At 35.6% G+C, this 27,786-nt stretch overlaps 1 protein-coding gene across 1 annotated transcript in view; it reads right to left on the bottom strand.

The window, feature by feature from the left end:
- Positions 1-799: 799 nt before the first annotated feature.
- lpp (LIM domain containing preferred translocation partner in lipoma) overlaps positions 800-27,786 on the bottom strand; it is a 263,077-nt gene continuing 236,090 nt past the window's right edge. The window contains exons 9-11 of the mRNA XM_073851395.1: positions 5,001-5,179; positions 1,308-1,428; positions 800-1,227 (exon numbers count right to left, since the gene is read on the bottom strand). Coding sequence (XP_073707496.1) covers positions 1,099-1,227; positions 1,308-1,428; positions 5,001-5,179 — 429 coding nt within the window. The 3' untranslated portion in view covers positions 800-1,098. The remainder of the gene's footprint in view (positions 1,228-1,307; positions 1,429-5,000; positions 5,180-27,786) is intronic.

Here is a 27,786-nt window from a genome sequence, read left to right as displayed (position 1 = left end):
TAGACCTTTTCACCATTTTCACTCATGATATACAAATAAATGAGATAACTGAGCGTAATTCGAAAAAAAAAATATAACACCAAACCACAAAAAAAGCTTCAAGCGCAGAATATTTCTTGCTAAATTCATGTGAACTGAAGCGGTACACTGAGGAAGAAACAGGAAACCGCACTGAATGAACCACAATGTATTTAGGCTTCTGAGCTACTGAAGGTCATTCACAGTCCTTAAATGATAAAATTCTCTTCCCATTCGATTTCATAAGCATACAATAATATACATACACGCTGTCCCAGAGAAAGGTAAACGTAGCTCTTTGGTAACTTTCATCTCAAAGGGCGAATTCAGAAATTAATTCGAAAGGTTACGCATTCACAAACATACACCTGTATAGTATGTACACAAAAAACATACTGATGAGGCAGGTGTGATGCATGAGTCAAGGTGAAGGTCCAGGTTTTTCTATATTGACTTGTGTACCTTAGCAAACATGAAACCTCCAATTTCACAGCCGCCATAAGAAGAATAAAAATATGTTTACCAAGCTAATTATTTTTGTATCTGCATTATTTGCTGAAGCCATTGCAGAGCATGTATACTTGATGGTGTTTTCAAATAGCTCTATGTGAAAGTGTATTTTAATCAATTTTGCCTTTGGGATGGATTGCAATAGCCGTAGGTTGGATACATACTGGAATACATAGCGATCGTACAGCATGGTCCCTTTTTAGAGATGATTCTATGATGTTTCCCAATTGAACAGCTTAGTTAGAATCTAACAGTTTTGCTCTATATGTTAAGGCTGACACGTATACGTGTTTACAAGCAGGTCTAGCGAGCCCTTGCGAATACATATCTGCTAATAAAAATGGTTGGACAGAATAAATGAGTGCAAGTTTAATACAAGGCACAGTGTGTGGAGGTGCATGAGCGGCAAGACAAGTCATGGCCCCTTAAGTGGAATGACAGCTTTATGTGTACATGTGCATTTGTCTTGAGCATAAATATTCGTGTGCAGTGATGTGACAGGATATGGTGTTTCTCAGGATTTGATGAGCGCAGGGATATTAGGGACCTGCATGTAGATATGTGTGTTACTCAGAGGTCAGTCGTAGCCTTGGCAGTGAGGGCCTGGATGCGACTGGTGTTGCAGTTTTTGCAGAGAACGTGGCCATCCAGAGGGTAGCAACCCTGGTTGTCTCCCTCAGAAAGAAGACAGCCACAATCCTATAGAGAGGACACACAAAACTATGTTTAAGGAAGGACAAAAACGTCTAAAAAACTTCTAGGAATTTTTAACCACTCACCTCACAGCGATAACACTGCACATGGAAGTCGCGGTCTAAAGCCACAATACGCACAGTCTCCTCCTGGCCAGGTGCTGGCATTATAGCATCGTTACACACAGAGCAACGAGGGGCAAATTTCCTTGAAAAAGAGAAGAAAAAACAGTCAAGACAGATGCTCAAAGTTGGCTTGTGATGACCTTTGATACAAGTGAATTTGATTAGAACAAAAATAAATATATAATATAATGTGATATTATTAGTGCTGTCAAAATGAGCGTGTTACTGCAGGTGATTAATTTTTCCAGTTTAACAGCGTTAAAAATGTTTAACGCAGGGGTGGGGCTAGGGTTGGCCAACCCCACTCACAACCGCTGCTTCTGTCTCTTTTTTCTTGACAAGAAGTGTGTTTAGTTGCAGAACATCTTTACGACCACATCAAACTCGCATTTCAAATTCACTTCAGTCCTAGCCCTAGTCAAACAACCGCAGGAAAGGAACAGGTGATGAGGAAGCTTCAGTAGAACAACAGTGAACTGTGGTCAGATGTTGTCAGGCCATGTCAGTAAAAACCAATTTACCTGTGCTGTCAGCCATTATTACTGTACACGTGCACTTCAATTGCGATTAATTGCAATTAATTTCAGAATTTTTTAAAATTTATTAGTTGTTTTTTTTATCGATTTATAATATACTGCCCTCCAAAGGCAGAGTGCAGTAACTACGCCTACACTGAAACTGAGAAAAATGCCTTTAAAGTTTTTACGCCAGCTAGTCAAACATGTTGGCACTCTTGTTTCTCTGAAACACTCTCGTTTCTCTGGGACAAAATTGAACCAGGAGACTTTGCCACAAGACAAAACAGTCCATTTTAAGCCTTAACTCAATTTTGACCAAATGCGTAGTTACTGCGCTTTGCCTTTGGAGAGCAGTATAATATAATATAATATAATATAATATAATATAATATAATATAATATAATATAATATAATATAATATAATATAATATAATAATAATATTCACTATTACTTAAAAGTTAAAGGACAGTAAGATTTTTTTTTATTAAATTAATACTTCTATTTAGCAAAGACATATTAAATTGATCGAAAGTGAAATTAAAGACATTTTTTATTCATTTATAAGACATTATTATAGAAAAAAATCGAAATAAATTAAAATAAATGCTGATCTTTTGAACTTTACATTTTGGTTTCCAAAAAATATAAAGCAATTTAACTGCATTTTTTTTTTAGCATTAAATGAGCATGTTAGCATGACTTCAAAAGGATCATGTGACAATGAAGACTGCAGTAACGGTTGCTGAAAATCCAGATTTCCAGGTTTTTCCATCACTGGGATAAATTACATTTTAAAACGTATTAACATAGAAAATTGTTATTTTCAATTATAATAACATTTATTGTTATTATTATCGTTTTTTTTAACTGTATTTTTTGTGGTCAAATAAATGCAGCTTTGGTGAGCATAAAAGAATTGGAAAAATATAAATACATTTTTAAAAATCCTATCGATACAAACTTTTGAGTGCTAGTGTAGTTAGATAGGATGCAACATTTATTTTGCAACATAGGCTTATTGTGAATACGTGCCTTTATATACCCTTTTGCAAAACTAAATATCACTGCACATTAGAGGCAGCAAAACTCTGACAATTTTTATTCCTTTTCACAAAAAGTATGATTTATAGATAAAGAGTTTGATTAATAAAGCTTCATTTTCACACAGTTACTTGCAGAATGTTATATTATGGCTTCATAACTATTTTAACATCCTGCACGATTTGAAAACTGATACTTTTGAATGTTGTCTTCACATATACAGCTTCATACGCATGAGTTTTCTAATTCAGTAGGTTTCCTTGGTAGCTCACGCAATACAGCATTGCACTTGAGTGATGAAGATCTTCAGTATAAACCTTGTGAAACTACATTTCGACAAAACAGCTCAGAACTGCATAAGGAAGTTAAAATAGCACGGCTGCATCAACAAATGTGTTTTTATATCACTTTTGCATTTGTTAACACTATTGGGCAGGTTTAGGGTTGGGTTTGGTGTAGGGGATATTTCCAACATGATAGAGCAGCCACAAAATGTACCTCAAGCAGTGTAAAAAAGAGACACAGCAACCAACATAATAGAAATGTGCCATAGTCACGTATTGAAAGTGTGTTTTAGAACCACTCTCTGGACATTTCATTTTTTAAAACTGGTGCAAAACGTGCAGCAATTACGGTGTTGCAGAAATGTATGTAGAGCCACGTATTTCCAATGAGCCTGTTTTTTTGGGCCTAAGTTTAAATTTTGGGATCTTCATAGTAAAATGTGGGCACCTTTGCTCTATAACATTTGTTAATTTAAAGATACAAACTTGTTTTATGGCATTCAAAGCAAAGGAATCAAGATTAGTCATTGAGCACCCGCGATAACTCTGACTTCGCATTAAAGAGTCCATTCATCATAAATAATTTTTTTGTCACTGCTTACTCTCCTTTATATTGTTCCAAGCCTGCATGTGTAGGAGAGCCAATTTGGCAGTCAAGATTATCAGTGAATAAAAGCTTAAAAAATAAGTCATACAGGTTTGAAATGGTTTGGAATGATGCAAGAGGGTGAAAAAATAGGTGAAATAATTCTTTAAAAATAAATGAATAAACCTTACAATTCTATTCTATTCACATAGTTGAGAATGGTGTATGAAATATGTGACCCTGGACCACAAAACCAGTCATAAGGTTAAATTTTACAAAACTGAGATGTATACATCATATGTATGGTTTGTTAGGATAGGACAATATTTGGTCGAGATACATCAATTTGAATATCAGGAATCTGAAGGTGCAAAAAAATCAAAATATTGAGAAAATCACCTTTAAAGTTGTCCAAATTAGGTTCTTAACAATGCATATTACTAATCAAAAATTACATTTTGATATATTTACAGTAGGAATTTTACAAAGAATCATCATGGAACATGATCTTTACTTAATTTCCTAATGATTTTTGGCATAAAAGAAAAATCTAAAATTTTGACCCATACAATGTATTTTTGGCTATTGCTACAAATATACCCCAGCGACTTAAGACTGGTTTTGTGGTCCAGGGTCACATATTACTCTAATCCAAATGGACAGATGATCAACCATAAATAAAGTAATATTTCTACTATGTGGAACTTATTTCAAAGACACATGTTTTAGAAAGCTTCACAATGAATCTATTTGTGTGTTCAGCAATTTGAGAACATAGGACAGGAACAGAGAGAGACGAGGTGAGTATGTGTACACAAAGCTAAACGGTCAGGTGATTCACTTCTTCATTGGGTTTCACCAACAAACAGCAAAATGGGGGAAGTTTAGCAGATGGTGGCCTAATTATACCACAATAGTAACAATGAGTACAATCCAGGTACAGCCCAACTGTTCCTCGACACAATAGCATTTCTGTTATGATCATATTCTCACAATCCCACATTCCTTCTGAAACCTTTCAATTCCTTAATCCATACACAAAAGCTGAACAGACTACTTAAAAGTCATATTTCCTGTAAATAAGAGCTTGAATTGTTTTGTATGTGATATTTGAACCCGAAAATAGCTTTAAATATTTTATGTAATTGAGATTAAAATAACAACATGTTATCCCTGCATGTGGTATATGGAAATACGAAGCATAATTGTGTTTCTGCTCATACTTGTGGAAGTCTTCGATGCAGTGGATGTGGTTGGAGGCGTCCACAGTGAAGGGAATGCCGTCCAGACTCCGATGGCAGACCACACAGGTGAAGCACTGGGGATGATAGGCCTTCCCAGTCGCCCGCAGGATACGCTCCATTATGGGCTTACTACATATGTTGCAGGTCTCCAGGGTGTTCTAAAATCAAACAGAGAAACAAAGATCTTACATAACGCTTGTGCTCAGCCAAAGCAAACTGTAGAAAAAAGGCAACTGAGATAGATTTATATAAGCAAATAATTCAAGCTGTGATAGTGAGAGATGTGGCTTGGCAGTCGTAATAACCTTCGACCTCAAACTAAAGTGAAGATATGCTTGATTTACAATACAAAGTACAAAGATATAAAACAAAACAAACTTTTCCATTTCTACCTTCCTTACTTTTTCATTGAAGAACCATCTCACAAACACGCACACACGCATACATACACAGACCTTAAAGGCATAGTTCACCCAAAAATGAAAGTTCTGTCATAATTTACTCACTCCCAAGTCATTTCAAACCCATTTGACTTACTTTCTTCTAAAGGACTAATTTATTTCCATTACTGTTCTTAAAGGGATAGTTCACCCAAAAATTAAAATTAGCCCATTATTTACTCACCCTCCAGGCATTCTAGGTGTACATGACTTCCTTCTTTCAGACACATCCAATCGGAGTTCTATTAAAATTACCCTGGCACTTCCAAGCTTTAGAATGGCATAGGTGGGTGTTTCCCATCAACAGTCCAAAACAATCCAACAAAGTGCATCCATCCATAATAAAAGGTGTATTGAATCAATGCATTTTTGTAAGAAAAATATCCATATTTAAAACTTAATAATCACTTTGATCTAGCTTGCGCCAACTGGTCCTACATAGAAGCCCTTCCAGGCAAATAAAATATGACGTTGTCATTGCGCATGTGAGGTTGAGTCTCGCACAAACCAACGTTTGTTTACAACAGCAAAGGAAGCAAAGTTTCCTTACTTTAGCAAAGGAAAACCAGTCCCTTATTGGCTAATATTGAAATCCTCTGACATTTGTCTTTACAAATCCTTGTTTTGTACTTCTAATTTGTGACCGTTGTTTTATTTTGATCTCCTCACGGTGCATTTGTGTTCGTCAGTTCTGAGAGGCGCATGTGGACTGCCGCAAGCTAGAAAAAAAGTAATTATTACCTTTTAAATCTGGGTATTTTTCTTACACAAATGCATTGATTTGCTACAGGAGGCTTTTTTTTACCCCCTGGACCTGGATGCACTTTATTAGACTTGTTTTGGACTGATGAAGAGAAACACCTGCCCATGCCATTCTAAAGGTTTGAAATGCCAGGATAATTGATTATCAATTATCAATTATCTGATTGGATTCATCTGAAGAAGGAAGTCATATACACCTAGAATTCCTTGAGGGTGAGTAAATAATGGGCTAATTTTTATTTTTGGGTGAATTAACCCTTTAAAGGCCGTTTGTCACTGTTAATGGCTTCGTCTACCCAAAAATGAAAAGCATTCGATTACTCAACCCCATACGACTTCGATCCATCTCATATTTTTAATGATGCATTCAAGTTTTGGTGAAACTGATGGACAAACATTTCAGGTTTCATTAAGGCTGTGTTCACACTTGTAGTTCGGTTCGTTTGGTACGGACCAAAAAGCAAAATGATACATTTGGTCCTGGTCCGCTTAGCGTTCACACTGGCATTTTTGACAGCGAACCTAAAGACACTAAAACCTAAAGACATAATGATTTTTTCACAACCTGTTTGGTCAGAATGACCAATGACCATATATATATATATCGTGGCGGAACACCCAAAACAAAAGGAAAAGGTGCATTCGACTTCGACATCAAAGTACCCATTCACTGATCGGTCTGCTGATCGCCGATTTAAGTCGAATACATCTACTGGACGAAGCACGCTCATTATTGCGTGCATATGATTTTATTTTCACCACCTGCAAACTCACAAGGCTCATAAAAAGTACCTCCTCATTGCTCCACGTTTGCCCTCTGCTCATTTTGTTTAAGTGGACCAAGACCCATTTTTTAGCAGTCTCGGTCCGCTTGTTTTGTGCGCACCAGGGTTCAGTTGGCAGCGTTCACACTTACTTAAATGAACTGCACTAAAAGAGCAATCGCACCAGAGTTCGTTTTAATCAAACTCAAACATGACAAGTGTGAACGACACCCTAAAATGATCTTCATTTGTGTTTGGAAGATGAATGAAAGTCTTGAGAGTGAGTAAATAATGACAGAATTAAAATTTTGGGGTGATCTAAGCTTTTAACATTCATCATATGAAAAACAGCTGCTTAGGCATTCTGATAGATAACTGCTTTAGTGTTCCTCGTAGGAAACGAAGTCAAACAGGTTTGGAACTAGGGTGAGTAAATGATGACAGAATTTACATTTTGGCCGAATAGACCCTTTAAAGTATCCGTTATCTATCAAGATTTAATGGATTTCCGAAAGATAATGTGTGCATCCCAATGGCTGTCACAAGTGTATCTCTGTCCTCAAATGCCTGAGGGAAAAGAGGGGAGGTTCTGATATAAAGTATATATAGTGAGCAATGGAATGAGAGTGAGATCTGATTAGCTACTCTCTGATTCACAAACAAAGTCATTTTTCACTCTCGCTTTCGTTCTGCGAGAGGCGCAGCAGTAAATACGTCCACTTTCTGATGACTGCAGGCTTTTCCTCAGCCACGGATACCGGGCCGCGGGCCAGCTGATGACTTTTCGCTCACATTCCTCTTCTTAATGTCCACCCCGAGCCCTGGATTTGTTATTTCGATATTTCATATAAAAGAATCTTCTATCCCCCTCCCTCCCCTCCAGCCAAGCAATTACAGCAAAGGATGGTGAAATCATCTGTGTGTGATCAATTATAGGATGACTTTCTCTTTGAAAGCATGTGTGTGAGACTGTCTTCGCATGAGAGGCTATGATGCACAAATATTTCCTGGATTTCTCCATTCGGGATTCGGTCGCCCAGACACATCTCAGTGTGTGTAAGTACTCCAGGCTACAGCTGTCCTCTTTGGCTGCCTGTCTCTTTGGCACAGCCACTCAGCACTGTTTTCAAACACAGACTTCCAGGCCTGTGTGCATGTGTGGCAACACTGTAAGCCATTACGTTTGCCGTGCCAACGAGCCCTTATGATTAGGGCTGACAGTTATGATTGTGGATATCCGCTCACACTAGAGCTGTGAGATAATGACAAAAAAGGATATCTATATTTTCTGGAATTTGGTTGATAATGATGATTTGATGATAATTTGTAGAGGGTGTTTTTGTGCTGATGCAGTTTCTTGGCTGGTTATCTAGGCCTAAAGTGGACAACTGATTGAAATTTTTCATATTCCTGACAGAAATCTTCCATTAAGGGGTGACATTTGCCACCGTAAATTGATTTCCAGGGACATTTTTACCTACTTCTAAACATATTAATTGTATGCATATTTTTAATCAGTACATTACCACTACAGCATAGAAGCCTGTTTCTGCCAATAAAAAACAAAACAAAACAAAAAAACTTGTTTTATTGCATCCAAAGTAAAAGAAACTGAGAACCCGCAATAACTCTGACTTCACATTAAAGGAATGGTTAATCAAAAATACACATTTTGTCACTGCTTACTCTCCTATATATTGTTCCAAGCCTGCATGTGTAGGAGAGCCAAGTTGGCAGCCAACATTATTGGTGAATAAAAACTTAAAAAGTAAGTCATAGAGGTTTGAAATGGCTTGGAATGATGCAAGAGGGTGAAAAAATAGGTGAAATCATTCTTTAAAAATAAATGAATAAATCTTACAATTCTATTCCATTCACATATTTGCAAGTGGTGTATGAAATATTAGGTAATTGCCACTTATTATTTTGGAATTCAGATTTTTTTCTCAGAACTGTGAGATATAAACTTACAACTGTCAGTAATAAAGTCAGAATTGCGAGATATAAACAGGCAATTGTGACTTTTTTTCTCAGAATTACAAGTTTATATCTTGCAATTTTTACTTTTTTCTCAGAATTACAAGTTTATATCTTGCAATTGTGGCTTTTTTTCTTAAAATTCTTACGTAAGATACAAACTCACAATTCTGAGAAAATATCAGTCCTTTTTTTCGAACTGAACTTTATAACTCAATGCACAGAAGCAATTATAACAATTGCAGGAAAAAAAAAGGAAAAAAAGAGTTGCTGGATACAAACACGCTGTTCTGAGACAAAAAGTCAATTGCAAATTTGTATTTTGCAATTCTGACTTCATATCCCGCAATTTTGACTTTTTTGTATCTTGCTATTCTGATTTTAAAATTTGTAATTATGAGTTTATATCATGCAAATCTGAGAAAAAAAGTCAGAATTGCAAGTTTGTATCATTCAGTTCTCATTAAAAAGTCGGTATTGCAAGATATAAACTCGCAATTGTGAAAAAAAGTCAGAATTGTAAGATAAAGTTGCAATTACCTCTTTTTTTATTTTTATTCAGTGGTGGAAACAGGCCTTCATACTACAGGGCTGTTCAATCAAATGAAAACTATGAAATTTTAACTGCATTCACCAGGTTTATCCAGATTTATTCATATTGGAGGATAAAGTGAGACTTCTACACTCTTAAAAATAAAGGTGCTTCATGATGCCATAGAAGAACGTTTTTTGTCTAAATGGGTCCATAAAGAACGTTTAACATCTGAAGAACCTTTCTGTTGTACAAAAGGTTCTTTGGGGCGAAAGAAGGTTCTTCAGATTATAAAAAGGTAAGAAAGAGATGGTTCTTCAAAGAACCTTTGACTGAATGGTTCTTTGTGGAGCCAAAAATGGTTCTTCTATGGCATTGCTGCGAAGAACCTTTTAAAGCACCTTTATTTTTAAGAGTGTATCTCACAATTCAGATTTTATAACTTGTAATTGCAAGTTTATATCATGCAAATCTGAGGAAAAAAAAGTCATAATTGCCTGTTTATATCTTGAAATTCTGACTAAATTCCAGGTTTATCCAGATTTATCCAGGTTAAAATGAGAAAAATGTTTTAAATAATCATATTTTATTTATTGCTAGAAAGTATTGATAAGCGATATTTGTGTGGCCTAGGCTTTTTTTTTTAGCATCCTGCTTAGCTAATAGTCAAAATCTCGAAATCAACAGTCTTCCGTGCACTTCGTGTAAGGAATGGCAGTTATGTGACACATGGTGTTCCTGCCAATGTACTGTACAGTGTTACAAATCCGTCAGTTATGAATATATCCATCACTTGGAACAGATCTGTAGTATATAAAGTTTTCAGCTGCATGGACAGAATTTACTGGAAAGAGTCCCATGTATCAACACAGCCAAATCCTGTTTGCACTGCCTGTGCACCGGGATCATTTCCCATGCTCTCGGTTCACCAACAAGCTGAGGTGGGGGTCAAAGGACTTGGCCTTGACCCTGAGCTCCTACGATCCGCTCGTCATTCTTAGATCAAGTCAGCTTTAGAACAGTCTGCCAGAGAAGACTGACTGCAGAGGGATCGCCAAGACTCAAGAAGGCCGTAGGTACACAAGTTTCTAATTTGTGTCATTTCTTTCACGAGCATAACAGAAATTAACATTATTTCCCAGAGCAACACTTGTGTACAAACAATGTCCGTTCCACAATCCTCTGCAAATCCTGGAAACGGATAAAGCCTTTAATAAGCTTGCCGCTGAGAACCCTTGAGGCTCGTCTCATAACTCTGAGGCGAGGAAGAGGGGGAGGGGAAACTATAGAAAGACAGACAGTCTGTATATAGCCTTCAGGAACACAGTCTAATGTTTAACCTGAGACTTTGCGCTTTTCTAAAGGACTTGAACCACACAGGATCCCTGCTGCTTACAGTTTTCTGAAAGAACATTCAAAAACAGTCCGCTTTCACACTTCAGAGCAGATTTCACACAATACGTTGTGCCAGAGTCATCGTACGAACAGCGTGAGAGTGAAGTCTGGGTCAGTCAGACCACCCTTCCCCAGCACAGCTTTTCAGTTCGCTGCAGCTTTTATGTTGACGTCAAAGCAGTTTTGATTTACATGCTGTGGATTTACTGTCCGGTAATAACTTTCAAAGATGGTTTAGGAAAATCTGCAAGGAGCACCGCTAATGGCTTCTCTGGTGGAAGAATAACAGCTTGCAGAGCCACTAGAGGGCACTAAACGTCTACTCATGCTCTAAGTTTACTCTTCTCCGCTGCCTGAATCTAATGTATTCACATATATTCCTCTTTTTTTCCAGCTTCATACATTTCTCTAAGTGTTTGCCCAGAAGGCTAAACAAACGTCTAGGCAGATGAGGTAGAATGAATTTAGGTCAGACAGCCTCTTTCTGAACGAAAGGGTGAGTGGAGAGCACTGAAGTCAATTGTAGCCTCTTCTTTCCCTTGTTGCTTTTTCAATTTCCTGACAAAGTGCTCTCTTTCTCGCAGCCACTCGTCTTTTTGTGGGTGCAGCACAGCTAAACTCTGAATACAACACACTATGCCCTAACAGGACAACTGGACATAAGAACGACTAAAATGCTTTGCATTTGACAAATGATGATACTCATTTGAAGACCGGTCTCAATAAAACAGAAAACAGACTGTCTGGACAAGGATGGAATACAAGAAAGTGAAATGATGAAGGAAAATCGCATGCGCTGTAAGTATACCGTAAGCATCAACTGCCAATTCACGGCGCTCTGTGTGTATTAAAGCAAAACACTCTGAAGTTACTGGATGTCTTCTTTGGTAAGAGGCTTTATCAATTTTACATGATTCTCAGTTAGCTTGGCGGCATGGATTTGTTTTGCACAGAATATTAAAACACCTGTACCCTTCAATGTCACTCTGCCAACTGCATTTACCTTAGAAACTGTATCCACATATCTTCTCAAATCTAAATACTTTTAAAACCAAAATGGCTTCAATACTTAATACTTAAGTTGTTATAAATATATCATGCAGTATTTCACATAAAACTTTTTGATTATCTGTCAGCGCCAAAATTCATTTTTTATTCATGTACGTATGACAACTTCACATTAGAGCACCTGTCTGTGATGTGATAATATACAGACGCCCCTGAAAAAAAAAAAAACTTGTGAGGATCAAGATCATCAGATTATGAGATGAATTTATATTTAGAAAAACCAAAGAAAACTATGAACTCACTGACTGTAGCTGAGGGGTCAAAGGTCAGTAGGCTGCTTTGAATAGATGAATCATTGACTAAAAATATGTGGGTGTGTATGTAAAATTACTAGGGCTGTCATTTTATTACAAATTGTAAGTTAATTAACTGCATGATTAATATACATAACACATATACATCTTGGTAAATGTGGTTTGGCCTTTATATATGGGTCAGAAGACATGAATAACTTCACAATGTTTTAATCATATGTGACCCTGGACCACAAAACCAGTCATAAGGGTCAATTTTATGAAATTGAGATTTATACATCACCCGAAAGCTGAATAAATAAGCTTTTTATTGATGTTTGATTTGTATGATAGGACAATATTTGGCTGAGATACAACTATTTGAAAATCTACAATCGAAGGGTGCAAACAAATCTAAATATTGAGAAAATTGCCTTTAAAGTTGTCCAAATGAAGTTCTTAGCAATGTATATTACTAATAAAAAATTACCTTTTGGTATATTTACTGTAGTATATATATATATATATATATATATATATATATATATATATATATATATATATATATATATACTTTTTAAATTAAGAAAATGCATTAAATGATCAGCCATAAAGATTACAGGCATACACACAGTGCTTGAGAGTAAGGGCGACTGCTTTAACTCGTCTTGATAGATGGTAATATGTGACAGGTCGACAGAAGGTCCTTAGCACTAAAAACCAGACTAGAACCAAACTGCCGCTTTGGATCCCTGGGACTGTGAGGTGCTCAGGGAAACTCTCTTTTGAGCTACTTAAATAAAGAGAGTTAAAGGAAAGAGAGCTACAGGGGATTGGATATGAATGCAGAGGCACTGAGCCAAGAACTCTCAACGTCTTTTCCCAAGACATTACCCCGCCATTACATTTCAGACACATTCCTGTACTGACTTCACTGTGGCAGTTACCTCAGAAGGTTTCACTGTTACTGTAGAATATCCCAGTATTTCTTAAAAGTCTTTCAGTGTGGAATTCATTTTAAAATCAATCTCATTTGGAACCATACTCGCACTTCTATTCATCCATTTCATCCACATCAAAGTAAATATGAGTAAAAGATTCGGATGCAGGGCAATCGAAAAAAAAAAGTGTCCTTGGTGAAGAAAAGCAATCTTCTTCTTTTATAAATAAGTTTAGTCGGAAGTACACAGGGCAAGTTCTTAGAAATATACTTGTTGTATTCATGTTGGTTTCATATGCCTTTAAACTACAGCTGCAAAACGATTAATCGCGATTAATCGATTTAAAAAAGTTTATGTTTGCATACTATATGTGTGTGTACTGTGTATATTTATAATGTATATATACATATATGTGTGTGTGTATTTATATATACATGTATGTTTGTGTTTTTATATATACATAATAAATAAATACGCTGTACACACACATAGTATGCTTTTCGAATTGATTAATCGTGACTAATCGTAGTACAGATAAGTATTTCTGTAACTTTATAAAATTAACGTTTAACCATAGATGTCACATGGACTACTTAAATAATGTCCTTACTACCTTTCTGGGCCTTGAATGTGATAGTTGCATTGCTGTCTATGCAGGGTCAGAAAGCGCTCGAATTTCATTAAAAATATTTTTATTTGTGTTCCGAAGATGAAAAAGTTTTATGAGTTTGGAACGACATTAGGGTGAGCAATTAATTACAGAATTTTAATTTTTTGGTGAACTAGTCCTTTGTATTTTTGAATAAATTAATACATCTGGACAAAAAATGAGCATCATGTCACTAATTCTGAATCTTGTCTATTCCCCTGCTGTTTTCATTTCTTTTCCCTAACTGTATTCATGCTGTCTGCCCACCTTAACATCTTCTCAAAAGCAAAATGTGACTGCTGTGGACACATGGCACCAGATTCATCTTATAACAGAGCCAAAATACAGCAGGCGCACTTGACGTGACACTCCATCAGGTCAGCTTGGGGTCACATATTTTTCTCCTGTGGAGGAAGTGATGCAAGTTTGACAAAACAGCTACAAAACAGGCTTCAAATTGTCATATGTTTTGCCTGGTTACATCTACATTACAGGAGAGACATGCAAGTAAATGAAAATTAAGCACTGTAACCTGCTTCACAGATACACACAACGCAACCACACACACAAACAGGGACAACAGCGCGAGGAGGGAAGTTGCAAGGCAATTCATGCAAGTGCTATCTAATTGGGTCTCTCCTTTGAGGAATGCCAGCCAGTTAATCATGTCTGAATACACAGAACTCAATTAGTAGCTTGCTAATGCTAATGCAGACAGATATGAATATTTCATAGCAGTAGACGGCAGAGAGCTTCGAACGTATGCTTTGCTGCTGTACTTCTAACATCAAGCAAAACAAGCAGGGTGGATTCACCTGTCTTCATCACCCTCTGTACTTCAGCGTGATAGGTGAGCGTGGGCAGCGCTAACTCTTTCAAGACGTACGCCAGCCGAGCCGGTGTGAGGGCAGCTCTAGAAAGGTGTTGGTGTGAGTTTCTGCCTGTTCCCTACCCTTTACATCTATCAGCTTGGGCTGAAGGCAAGGTGGGAAGCAATGTCACTTGCAATCACACGGGGCAGACAGGATATAAAAGAAAGCTCCAAGACATTAATTCCCTTTGTGATCTTTAGTGCTCTGGTAATTCTAATAAAAATTGACTTATGGCATCTTACCTTCCTCAGTCAATAAACCCTGCTTGAACTTATTGTGAGCACGTGTAATTGTTGCTGAGGAGCTTTGTTTTCAAACTCTAGTGTGTCATCACCTTCCTCCAGAACAATGACAGACATGACTGTTGGCCCAGCCAAGTGGGTGGAAACTTGCACTGTGGCACAGTCTGGCCGACGGGATGCTGGTATCATGCAACAGAGGACATCTGTTACCAGAAGCCTCCGCTGAACGTGGCAAAATGTACCCTCACTGGGCCACCCTGGGAAAATGTCTCGGCAAAGCCCGAAAAAAAAAATAGCCTTTGTAGTTCCACAATACAGTATAGGCTCCTTTATATTAGCACACACAGGTCTCTTTGTTGAAAAACTGCAGGTTTTTGAAAATTCTGAATTCACAAAATGTGTTCAATTAAATTAATTAGATTAATATTCCCAGTTTCTGATAATAGAAGTAGCTCTGTCATAATTACAGCAGACATATTAGAAATACTTAATATATGTGACCCTGGACTACAAAACCAGTCATAAGGTTTTTTTTATTTTTTTTATTTTTTATTGAAATGTATACATCATCTAAAAGCTGAATAAATGTGCTTTCCATTTGTGTATGGTTGATAGGACAGTATTTGGCCGAGATACAACTATTTGAAAATCTGGAATCTGAGGGTGCAAAAAAAATAAAAAATATTGAGAAAATCATTTTTGATATTATTAATCAAAAATTACGTTTTGATATAATTACCGTAGAAAATGTAATAAATATCTTCATGGAACATGATCTTTACTTAATATCCTAATGATTTTAGGCATAAAAGAAAAATCAATGATTTTGTGGTCCAGGGTCACATATTTTAGCCTATATCAGGGGATCTTTGAATAATGTGTTGTACAATGTGGGACCAGGTAAAAATTCATCTGTTCCTCAAATCTGATTGGCTAAGAGGTGTGTGATATTCTAGTGTTATTGGAACTCCATCCGTTTCACTGTTTGCATCGCTCTGTTTGCGGTATTTCTTACAGCGTATGTCATGGCGAAGCCCAAAACCATAAAATACTGATTTGTGTCATACTTGTTTAGACTTTGTTGAGAGCAGCCTTACCTTAGCCATTTCTTCTGGAATTTGCTGGCTCTGATGTCTCTATAGTGGTTAAACATGAGTTATAATTTGCTGTGGATAAATCTATTGGGCAGTCTTTGGTCTCATTAATATATAATTTGTTCCAGAGCAAATAGTTTTGACCAAGGGCAAAATCTCATCATGTTATATTTTATGTAAATGTAATTTTGTATATCAGAGCGCTGCCATTGTTCTTTTGACTGAATTGCCTAACAACTTCTATGCTGGTTTTTATATTTGATGAATAAAAATGAGATATTAGAACATGAGATATGCCTGTATATCACCACAGCTGTGATTCGGCCATAGGCACGATACCACAGGTAATCACAGCATGCTGATATACAGCCATTTTTCACATCTACGAGTGTGATATTGCATTTATACGAATGTGCAAATACATACTTTAAGAAATAGCAACAGTGTTTTTAAAACCTCTTCTTTGTGCAGAACTACTTACTTCTGCCACAAATTAACATCTCAGTTTTACAGTTTAACAGCTGAGCCCAAGCCTCTGTTACTAATTCAAAAACATCACTTCAGAACTAGTAATGAAGAAAAGTTGAATTGCTTCATTGAAAACTTACTGTATTGCTGTATTAAAAGTTCACTGTATTATGTAGAGTATTATAAGATAGAAATTGACTGAGCTTATTATCTACATCTGATACAGCATTCATTCTTCAGCTCAATCTCATATTCACAATAAAACATTAGTTTGAATATCCATTGAGGAAAGCATCATCTTTGTCATAAGATTACTATTCTTGCATCTGTTAAGGGTGATTTCTGATGACAGCGCTGCTCAGTGCATTTGTTAGCTGCGTCAAGCTGTTGTTAAAAGTGAAAATAACTTCCGTTTATAGTGTGAAATTTTTTCAGTGTCAAAGTGTTTACTGCTGACTCGAAAAAACATTTAATTGTGGAACAATGTAACTAAATTCATCACGAACACACGTTTCTCAATACTAAACACTTTTCTTAAATACTACTATTATTATATAAAATATTTTTATTGAATAATAATATTTAATAAACAACAACAACAGCCAACTAGGCAATTCAGTCAAATGTACAAAGACTGTGCTCTGATATACTGCATTAAATGAACATAAACATGATGAGATTTTGCCAAAACTATTTGGTCGCAAACAAATAAAAGTTTAATGAGACCAAAGACTGCCCGTTAGATTTACCTAAAATGAATTATATCTCATGTTTACCCACTATAGAGACATCAGAGCCGGTGGTAAATTTCAGAAGATCTGGCCAAGGAAAATCTGCTCTTTTGGCGGGTTCATGAGCGCTGAATAGCCATTGATGCCCTGGAGCACATGTTCAGAAACAGACGCAAATTTCAGATGTTATCTTTACTAACAAACTGCGCATTTGAACTATAAACAAGTACATTCTCACCTGAAAAGCTCTTGAAACTACCTTCTGTGACACAAAAAAACAGTATTATTTATAAAATTATAGTGGATTTGGGCTTCTGCCATGACACTCGCTGGGAGAAGTACCACAAGCGCATGTGATACAATTACAACCACCAAGCAAGACAATAACATTTTCCTGAATACATGTGTGTGTGTGTGTGTGTGTGTGTGTGTGTGTGTATATATATATATATACACACACACACACACACACACACACACACACACACACACACACACACACACACACACACACACAAGTATTCAGGAAAATGTTATTATCTTGCTTGGTGGTAACATAGCCTTTTTAGAGTCATTTATATAAACTTTCCTTGAAGACACTTTTCAAAACCATCTGAAACTAACACTGTAGAGACTACATTTCAAAGAACCATGTTTTATAATTTTACAACAATTTTCCTATCTTGTGGGCACTCATATTTTTCACTGACCCAAGTAATAAAATCAAATTCTCTGGAATGCGCAATCTCATAATAGTGATTGCATTTCTCCCCATATTTTCCATGAGAGAGTGTGCAGTAAATCAGGCAGTAATGAAGCAGGCCATAGGGACCTGGCCATTTATCTAAACCAGCCTCCATCCAACAAGTTGTCTAGATCTGAATAATCATGCAGTAAAGGTCCAGGAGGAAAGATGGGAAAGGGGGACCACGTTAAACATGCCCGATTACCAGAAATTATGATCTCCAATTAATTAAGTGCTCCAGGCAATTAAGTGTTCTGACAGTAGTAACGTGAGCCGCCTGGCAGGAAGAGAGCAGTTTCGACAGGGAAGATATCTGCAGGGTGCCACAAACATAGCACCTTACTAACATAATTAACCTCAATGCCATTCAGCCCTGCAGTCCGCCTGCTTCAAAAAAACAGGGCTATCTCGCAAATGAAAGCAGTCTCAGCCATTAGTCTTGTTGAGTTGATCAACAGTGGGCAACTTACATGGAACAAAACGGCATTTACCTCTTGTTGCTTAACAGCGGGACGGCCATTTCCTCCGCTGATCCTGGATTAAGAACTCATTTATTGGCTGTGAAAATGTTATTGTGTATTTAACATCACAGGTAAGGATAAGCTTAGTCAATAAGGTCAAGAGTGATCTGCATAACCCTTAATTTGGTTAATCTGATCAAATCTTATATTAAGAGACTTACTCTGTACTTTGACTTTCTCACAGCAGTTCACTTTCAATTTCAGGTAGTCACAGCTACAAAAGTTCAGCTGTAGTCTGATTATTAACACCACATCGGTTCCTGAAACTATGGAAGGTTGTTTCTACCACAGAATACATAAACTAAACTAAACTAAAATCAGAAAGACTTTTCTTCGACCTGTGAGATGTTATCTCACAGCTGCAAGATTAACTGTAGATAAAAGAATTGGGAGATAAAAAGTTGCAATTGTCTTTTTTTATTCTTTATTTATTTATGTATATAAAAAAAAACAGATACAAATTGCAAGAGAGAAATTTAAATATAAATTCTGAGGAAAAAGGTCTAATTTACGATAGGTTGACTCACAGTTATGAGTTTATAACTTACAATAGCGAGGCAAACTTGGAATTTGGATATTAGTATCATGCAACAGAGGAGATTGAAATTAAACCTAAATGTAATTATTTTTTTAATTTTGTTGTGGAAAAAAATATATAAAATCACAATTGTGAGGGGAAAAAGTCAGAATTGTGAGATTTTAATTACCATTTTTATTTTTTAATTCTGTAATGAACACACACAAAGAATTGTGAGAATTTTTGTTGTTGTTGTGGAAACCAAAAATAAAATAAAATAAATAATATCAAATTGCAAGATGTAAATGCTATAAAAGAAAAAAATGGCAGAATATCAGAGAAAACTCAGAATTCTAAAGAAAAAAGTCTAAATTGTGATATGTTGTCTAACAAATATGCATTTATAACTCACAATAGCGAGACAAACCTGCATTTGTGAGAAAAAAGTCTGAATTGTGAAATAAAATGTTGCAATTATATATTTTTTTAAAAAATGTATTATTTATTTATTATAAAAAAAATAAACATTGAAAGATATAAATGCAAGATATATAAAATGCCAGAATTGTGTAAACTCGGATAAAAAAGTCTGATTTAGGATATGTCGACTCACAATTATGAGTTTATAACTTACAATAGTGAGACAATTTATTTATTTATTTTTTTAATTCTGTGGTGGAAAAAAGATATAAACTCATAACTGAGGGTAAAAAGTCAGAATTGTCAGAAAAAAAAAATATATATATATATTTTTTTTTTTCTGACAATTCTCTTTTTTTCTGACAATTCAGACACATAAAATATTTTATTTCACAATTCAGACACAAAAAACAAAACAAAAAAGACTAACAATTATGAGAAAAAAGTCAAAATTATGAGATAAAATTTTCTTTTTATTTTCTTTTTATAAAAAGTTTAGCTTTTATTTATTTATTTAATTTTGTTGTGAAAATCATAATAATAAAAAATTGCACAACAAAATTGCCAGAATTTTAGAGAAATTGTGATATGTTGACACAATTATGGGTAACACTTTATAATAACTATCCGTTATAACTAGTTAATAGATCATTAATAAACTGTTAGTTAATGGGTTACAAATGACTTGTTAAATAACAGTTAATAGTTTGTTAATTATTTATAACTATCCGTTATAACTAGTTAATAGATCATTAATAAACTTCGTTTATTAACTGTTAGTAAATGAGGAATAGTTGCAACTTAAGAATAACGTCCCAGTAACATACATAAGCTAATAACTAACATATTAACTCACACTTTACAGATCAGTTGTTCATCCGTTTGTTAACCATCTACTAATACCAGTGAAACTTTGTAGAACAGCAAATGGATGGAACAAGTTCAAGCTACAGAAATTTTTGTACCTCAACCTTATTCCACCCATAGGCTTTTCGGGGTACTGTATTTTACCAAAGAAACTCCACAGATGAAATGTTGAACATTGTGTTTAATGTATAGAAGCACACATACTAATGGCAGAACAGCAGTATACAACAGAATACAAACCCATGAGGTTTGGGCACTTTTTGTGCTAAACACTGTATAAACAGAATTTCAGAGGTACATGTCCATACATCACAGCAATGTCATGGATTATCCTTCCTAATGGCCCTTTGTGATGCTTACAGGCAAGCCACTCATGCCATTCAATAACTCTGAGATGGTCTACCAGTAACTGCTCTGTACGATTCCCCCTGAGTCTCCACACATTTTCCTTAACCATTCTCCAGGCCCTCTCTATGTGCTGAGTATGTGCACCTGTTTGGGTATCAACATATGACACACTGTGATTGACAGTGAAATGGGTGTAACCTAGCTGAGGTAAAGCATTACGATAAGTTCGCCACTCATCACTTATTATTGTCCATCCCACTTTAACATGGTGAGCTATAAGTGACACTTGATCTCTCCTTCTTCTTCTCTCGACTAAGCGAAAAACAGACTTTGCATGTCTTCTCCCTCTCCAGTTCACACCTAGCATCCCAAACACCCATTTCTTCCTTTTCCACCCACCAGCCATTCGTCCCCGACCGTGAACAACTATGAACAACTGATTTGTAAAGTGTGAGTTAATATTTTAGTTAAGTGTTAGTTATTAGCTTATGTATGTTACTGGGAAGTTATTCTAAATTTGCAACTATTCCTCATTTACTAACAGTTAAAAACGAAGAATAGTAGCAACTTTAGAATAACATCCCAATAACATATATAAACTATTAACTGATACTTAACAAGTCTTTAGTAAGTAATTTACTAACAGCTTGTTCATGATTTATTACTAATTTATTAGGTATAGTTATAAATCATTAAAATACAGTTAACAAGTAATTTATAACTTGTTAACTAACAGCTTGTAAGTTATCTATTGGCTATCTATAAGGCACATTTATAAATAATTAATAAACTATTAACTGTTATTTAACAAGTCATTTATAAGTCATTAACTAACAGTTTATTAATGGTCTATTAGTTATAACGAATAGTTATAAATAATTAACAAACTATTAACTGTTATTTAACAAGTCATTTATAACTCATTAACTAACAGTTTATTAATGATCTATTAACTAGTTATAACGGATAGTTATTATAAAGTGTTACCCAATTAGGATATTATAACTCACAATAGCAAGACAAACTTGAAATTCTGAAAAGAAAAGTTAAAATTGTGAGACAAAAAGTTACAATGATCTATTATTTTGAAAAAAAAAAAAAAAAAAACTCGAAAGAAAAAACACCAGAATTGCAACAAGAAAACTTTTTTTCAATTACGAATTGGAACTTGGAATTCTGAGAGAAAAAGTCACAATTGTGAGACAAACTCACAACTGTATGTAAAAAAGTCTAAATTGTGAAAATAAAAGTCACAATTACCTTTAATTAACTAATTATTTTTTTTAATTCTGTGGTGGAAACAAAGATATAAACTCACAACTGTGAGGAAAAAAATTCGGAACTGTGAGAAAAAACAAAAAACAAAAAAAAACAATTACATTTTATTTTTTTTACACAAAACCCCTGAAATGTGAAATGTAGACTCGCAGTTGACCCTTTGCAAAGACCCACCCACCTTAGTTACTGTTCTGTTACTGCTATGTCCAACAAGCGTGCTCTTATTAGAGGATGGATACCCGAGCCGAGCCCGACGGTACCCGACGGGCCGGGCCGGGTTCGGACAGATATTTAGAAAGGATGCTCGGGTTCGGGTCGGGCTCGGTCACATCAGCGCGGTAGTGCGCCTGTGTTATAACGGCAAAGCAGGTTACTTCTGGTATGAAACAAAGTCTTAACTGTGAAATTTTGGCCTTTTTTGGGGAAATTCAAACAAAATACTGTTTTGTGGCTCTTTAATGTGGAGTGACAGATCAATGTAGTGCCTCAAAAGGCACGTCAACCAATCATCTCTATCTCTTTACTAGTTAGAGCATGAAATAAACATGAATAAACATCAAAAGGAATCTTGTTTTAACCACAGGTTTGTATTTTTAGGACAAAATATTAGATTCTGCATTATGATTGGTCAGCTTGCCTGCCAATCAAACACCCTGTGAAGGGTCAAATATGAGGCTGATTTGTGAGATAAAAAGTTGCAATTGCCTTTTTATATTTTTATTTCTTGGTGAAATTAAGCTTCCTTATGAAACAGTGGATCAGTCCAAAACAGAAGCTGGAAAGCCAAAAGAAGCAATCAGGCTGAACTGATAAATATGGATAACAGTTTGAGACATAGACACTGGCCCATGGGGGACTTGACCAAAGAGTTGAGCAAAAGATTTGAGCCAGAGAGAATTTTTGTGTTCCTAAATATTTATGTAGAGGAGTAAACACATGTCAAAGCTGATCTTGCACTAGGGGAAAGAGCCACGAGCAGCACTTCCCCCACTAGCGGTCTCTGTACAAAGCTCTTAATTTATGATAATGTGCATCATCCTACAAACTCACTCAGAGAAGGGACACATAAATTTAGCCTCAGCTGTGCAGTCTTCTGTACTTTGTGTTCATAAACCCTGGGAAAGCATGACCTGTGTGACCATTACAAAACTTCTTAAAGGGGAATTCACAGAATGCATTCTGACCCCTGATAGTGGCGCATAAATTTGCACACTAGGTGTTATTTTAGCACCTGATTCATTAAAGGAATTAGGCGAATTAAGTATCTGCGAGCCTGTTCTGAGTGCTAGTTTGTGGAGGATACAGCTGACTATCGCAATGTGCTGCGTTTTACATCATGGGTACATTGCTATGTTAAACAAAAAATGTGGGTTAATGACGTGATTCCCTTTAGTTCAGGTTGCTATGTGGTGCGACTTTCCCCAAAATGAATGATACTTAATATTTAAGACAAATTAGCTGCAAACAGTGTTGAGAGGGCCCTCGCACCCAAAGGCTTTAGAAAAACAGTAAACGGTAAGCAATATGCATTTTAAGTGGTAAATATAAAAGGAATATGTCATTTATATGTGCCAAACTTCCTGCTGCCAGCTGGTGGCGCTATGACTATAACTGAATATTGACATGTAGATGTTTTCAAGCCAGTGCTTTGATCAAACATATGAAGTTTGGCACAGATTGAACATGGTATGTTTGAATTAGTGTAAAACATGACATTCTGTTGCCAACAGGTGGCGCTATAATTACTAAATATTAGCCTTTAGATGTCTTTGGGCCAGGACCCTTACCAACCATGTTTGCATGTTTAAGTTAGTGTAAAACAAATAATTTCCTGTTTCCAGCAGGTGGCGCTATGTTTATAACAGTGTATTGCATGTAGATCTCTTCAGATTAGGAGTCTGATCAAGCATGTGAAGTTTGGGGCAGATCGGACATTGTATGCCTCAGTTAAAACAACTTCATGTATCATTCAAGGCGAAAATCGATGTTTGTCAGGCCACCACAGACATGCACTTCAACGAAAACTCAAGATCTTCACAATTTAACATCACAAAGGGCTTTACATTAGTCTGACCATATTTGGTGTTGATCTTCATTTAAAAATACAACGCCTGAAAAAGGCAAAAAATTTGACACACCCACTTCTGAAACCTACATCAGATCTAAATGTTCACCACTTTTGGTGAGTATGCAAAGTTTATTGAGTTTTCAAGCATGTTTAGGCCCTCAGAAATGCAATTCATTCTAGAGAAGAAGAAGAAGAAACGATTCCAATAGGGTCCTCGCACCATCAGTGCTTGGGCCCTAATAATAAAATCACTCTAAAAAAATGCTGGGTTGTTTTAACCCAACTTTTGGTCAAATACGGACTAACCCAACTTTTGGGTTAATAATTTAATGTAAAAATTTAACCCAACAGATGGGTTAGTCCAAATCTGACCCAAAGTTGGGTTGAAACAACCCAGTATTTTTTTTTTTTGTGTGTGTGTGATACGGACTAACCCAACTCTTGGGTTAAAAATTGAATGTAAAAATTCAACACAACAGCTGTATTAGTCCAAATTTGACCCAAAGTCGGGTTGAAACAACCCAGTATTTTTTAGGGTGATACAGACTAACCCAACTTTTGGGTTAAAAATTTAGTGTAAAAATTTAACCCAACAGCTAGGTTAGTACAAATTTGACCCAAAGTTGGGTTGAAACAACCCCGTATTTTTTAGGGTTATATGGACTAACCCAACATTTGAGATAAAAATATTATGTAAAAATTGAACCTAACAGCTGGGATAGTCCAAATTTGACCCAAAGTTGGGTTGAAACAAACCAGTATTTTTTAGGGTGATATGGACTAACCCAACTTTTGGGTTAAAAATTTAGAATAAAAATTTAACCCAACAGCTGGGTTAGTCCAAATTTTACCCAAAGTTGGGTTAAAACAACCCAGTATTTTTTTAGGGTTATATGGACTAACCCAACATTTGAGTTAAAAATATAATGTAAAAATTTAACCCAACAGCTGGGTTAGTACAAATTTGACCCAAAGTTGGGTTGAAACAACCCAGTATTTTTTTAGGGTTATATGGACTAACCCAACATTTGAGTTAAAAATATTATGTAAAAACTTAACCCAACAGATAGGTTAGTCCAAATTTGACCCAAAGTTGGGTTGAAACAACCCAGTATTTTTTAGGGTTATACTGTATGGACTAACCCAACACTTGAGTTAAAAATATTATGTAAAAATTGAACCTAACAGCTGGGATAGTCCAAATTTGACCCAAAGTTGGGTTGAAACAAACCAGTATTTTTTAGGGTGATATGGACTAACCCAACTTTTGGGTTAAAAATTTAGAATAAAAATTTAACCCAACAGCTGGGTTAGTCCAAATTTTACCCAAAGTTGGGTTAAAACAACCCAGTATTTTTTTAGGGTTATATGGACTAACCCAACATTTGAGTTAAAAATATAATGTAAAAATTTAACCCAACAGCTGGGTTAGTACAAATTTGACCCAAAGTTGGGTTGAAACAACCCAGTATTTTTTTAGGGTTATATGGACTAACCCAACATTTGAGTTAAAAATATTATGTAAAAACTTAACCCAACAGATAGGTTAGTCCAAATTTGACCCAAAGTTGGGTTGAAACAACCCAGTATTTTTTAGGGTTATACTGTATGGACTAACCCAACACTTGAGTTAAAAATATTATGTAAAAATTGAACCTAACACCTGGGATAGTCCAAATTTGACCCAAAGTTGGTTTGAAACAACCCAGTATTTTTTTAGGGTGATATGGACTAACCCAACTTTTGGGTAAAAAATTTAGAGTAAAAATTTAACCTAACAGCTGGGTTAGTCCAAATTTTACCCAAAGCTGGGTTGAAACAGAGTGTAGTAATAAACAGTATTATTTTTCATCTTGAAAAATATACACTTCTGTCTAAAAGTTTATGGTCACCAAGTTTTATTTCTTTTAAAGAAATTAATACTTTTTATTAAGCAAGAACGTATTAAACTGATCAAAAGTGACAGTAAAGACTTTCACATTGTCATCAAAGATTTCTGATTCAAATAGATGCTGTTCTTGAAATAAATGTTATTTATTAAATAATACTTAAAAAAATATACACTGTTTTCACAAATTATTAAGCATGTAAGGATGTGAGGAAAATGTTTTTCCTTTTAGAGTAATTTAATTGAAACTTCTTTTGAAAAATGGTTAAAAAGTCAAAATCATTTGAAACCAACACAAATACAAAGTTGACATTACTAAGAACTTAGAATATGTCTTTTAAACAAAATTTTAAAAGAATTTTCTTTTTCTCTATCTTCTCATATGTCATTGAGTTCTGTACACCAACATCTCTTTTGAATTAAACTGTATTTACCGCCTACATTCCGCTGGAGCTGTTACAAGCTAACTAGCTTTACACAGAGAGAGGTCTATTTGTATATTTGCATACACTTAGCCCACTCCAAGGAACCAACTCTCTCATTCGCCAGAGTAACACTTCTGTTCACCCCAAAGTAGTGTCGTTTTTCCTTCTAGTGTTTTAAACCATAGCAGTTTTGAGGAACATTTGTCTTTAAGTAACCCTACTAATCACACAGCTCCACAGAGAACCCTCAAGGGCTGAACTTTCCCCTCAAATCCCTGTAAAACCAAATTAACAAAGGAATAAGGAGGAGGAAAATGATGTGGTGGCTCTGCATTTGTTTGCAGAACATTTGTGAAAGTGTCTATAAACTTTGAAGATTCTTCTCTTTTTTGCCAGCAGAACATACTGTAAATCATAGGCAAACATCAGTGGTGTAACTGTGAATAATGTGATGTTGACTGTGCATAAAAAGTGTTCCCACTGTGCAAGATACATTAGGTATTTGAAAACGAAAAAGGTCCAAGAGCGGGTACCAGATGCACACCGCAGCTGCTGCTTTAACAACACAGCAGGGGAAGAAGTGCAAACAACAGACAAACCACTGATGTCACATTAACAGGATTACAGACCACTTCATGCAAAAAGAGGGATTAATTGAGCTGTGAATAAGTTTATCTGTATTGCGCCATATTCAAACAAGCAATGATAAGTTGCTGATGGGTGGGGCCAGGGAAAACCAACGCACAAAGGCTGATTATTGCCATTGTGCTTTGTGGGTCAGTTGCGACGCTGGGAGCATACAAGTGCTCGATAAGACGACGGGAGAGCAGGAAGCAGATGAGAGATAACAGAGAATCTCCAGCAGGCAGTCTTCCTGTCTATTACTGAAAGGAATGAATGATATCTAGTTGCGCTGTTCAAAAGTTTTGTGTTGTCTGTTGCCTAGGCGGAAACGTGCTAACGCTATCAGTGCTGTTCCAAAGAATATGCAAAATTAGAGATTTTAACAAATGGTCTAGTATTTCCTGTTTGATGCTTTAGAGAAAGATTACTGGATGTCATTGTGTGATAGCCTTTATTTCCAAACTTATTCATAGTCGACACTTAAACTCCATTTGAAGTTAAAATATTTGCTTCCTATGCAAAAATATATGTAAAATAATTATAATATACAACCGTTAAAAAAAGTTTGGGGCATTTTTTTTTAAAGAGGTCTCTTATGCTCACCGAGGCTGCATTTAATAATACAGTGAAAACAGCATTATTGTGAAATATTATTACAATTTAAAATAATTATTTTCTATTTCAGTATATTTAAAAATTAGAAACTACCGTCAGAAATTACTCTAATATGCTGATTTAGTGCTCAAGAAACATTCACTATTATTATTAGTTAAACACAGTTGTGATGCCTAATATTTTTGAGGAAATTATAAATTTTGTAAAAATCTTAGACGAATAGAAAGTTCAAAAGAACAGCATTTATTTGAAATGTAAATGTTTTGTTCAAATAATGCAGA

The sequence above is a fragment of the Garra rufa genome, chromosome 12, assembly GCF_049309525.1.
Source record: "Garra rufa chromosome 12, GarRuf1.0, whole genome shotgun sequence".
NCBI lineage: Eukaryota > Metazoa > Chordata > Actinopteri > Cypriniformes > Cyprinidae > Garra > Garra rufa.
This window is presented reverse-complemented; position numbering and strand designations above follow the sequence as displayed.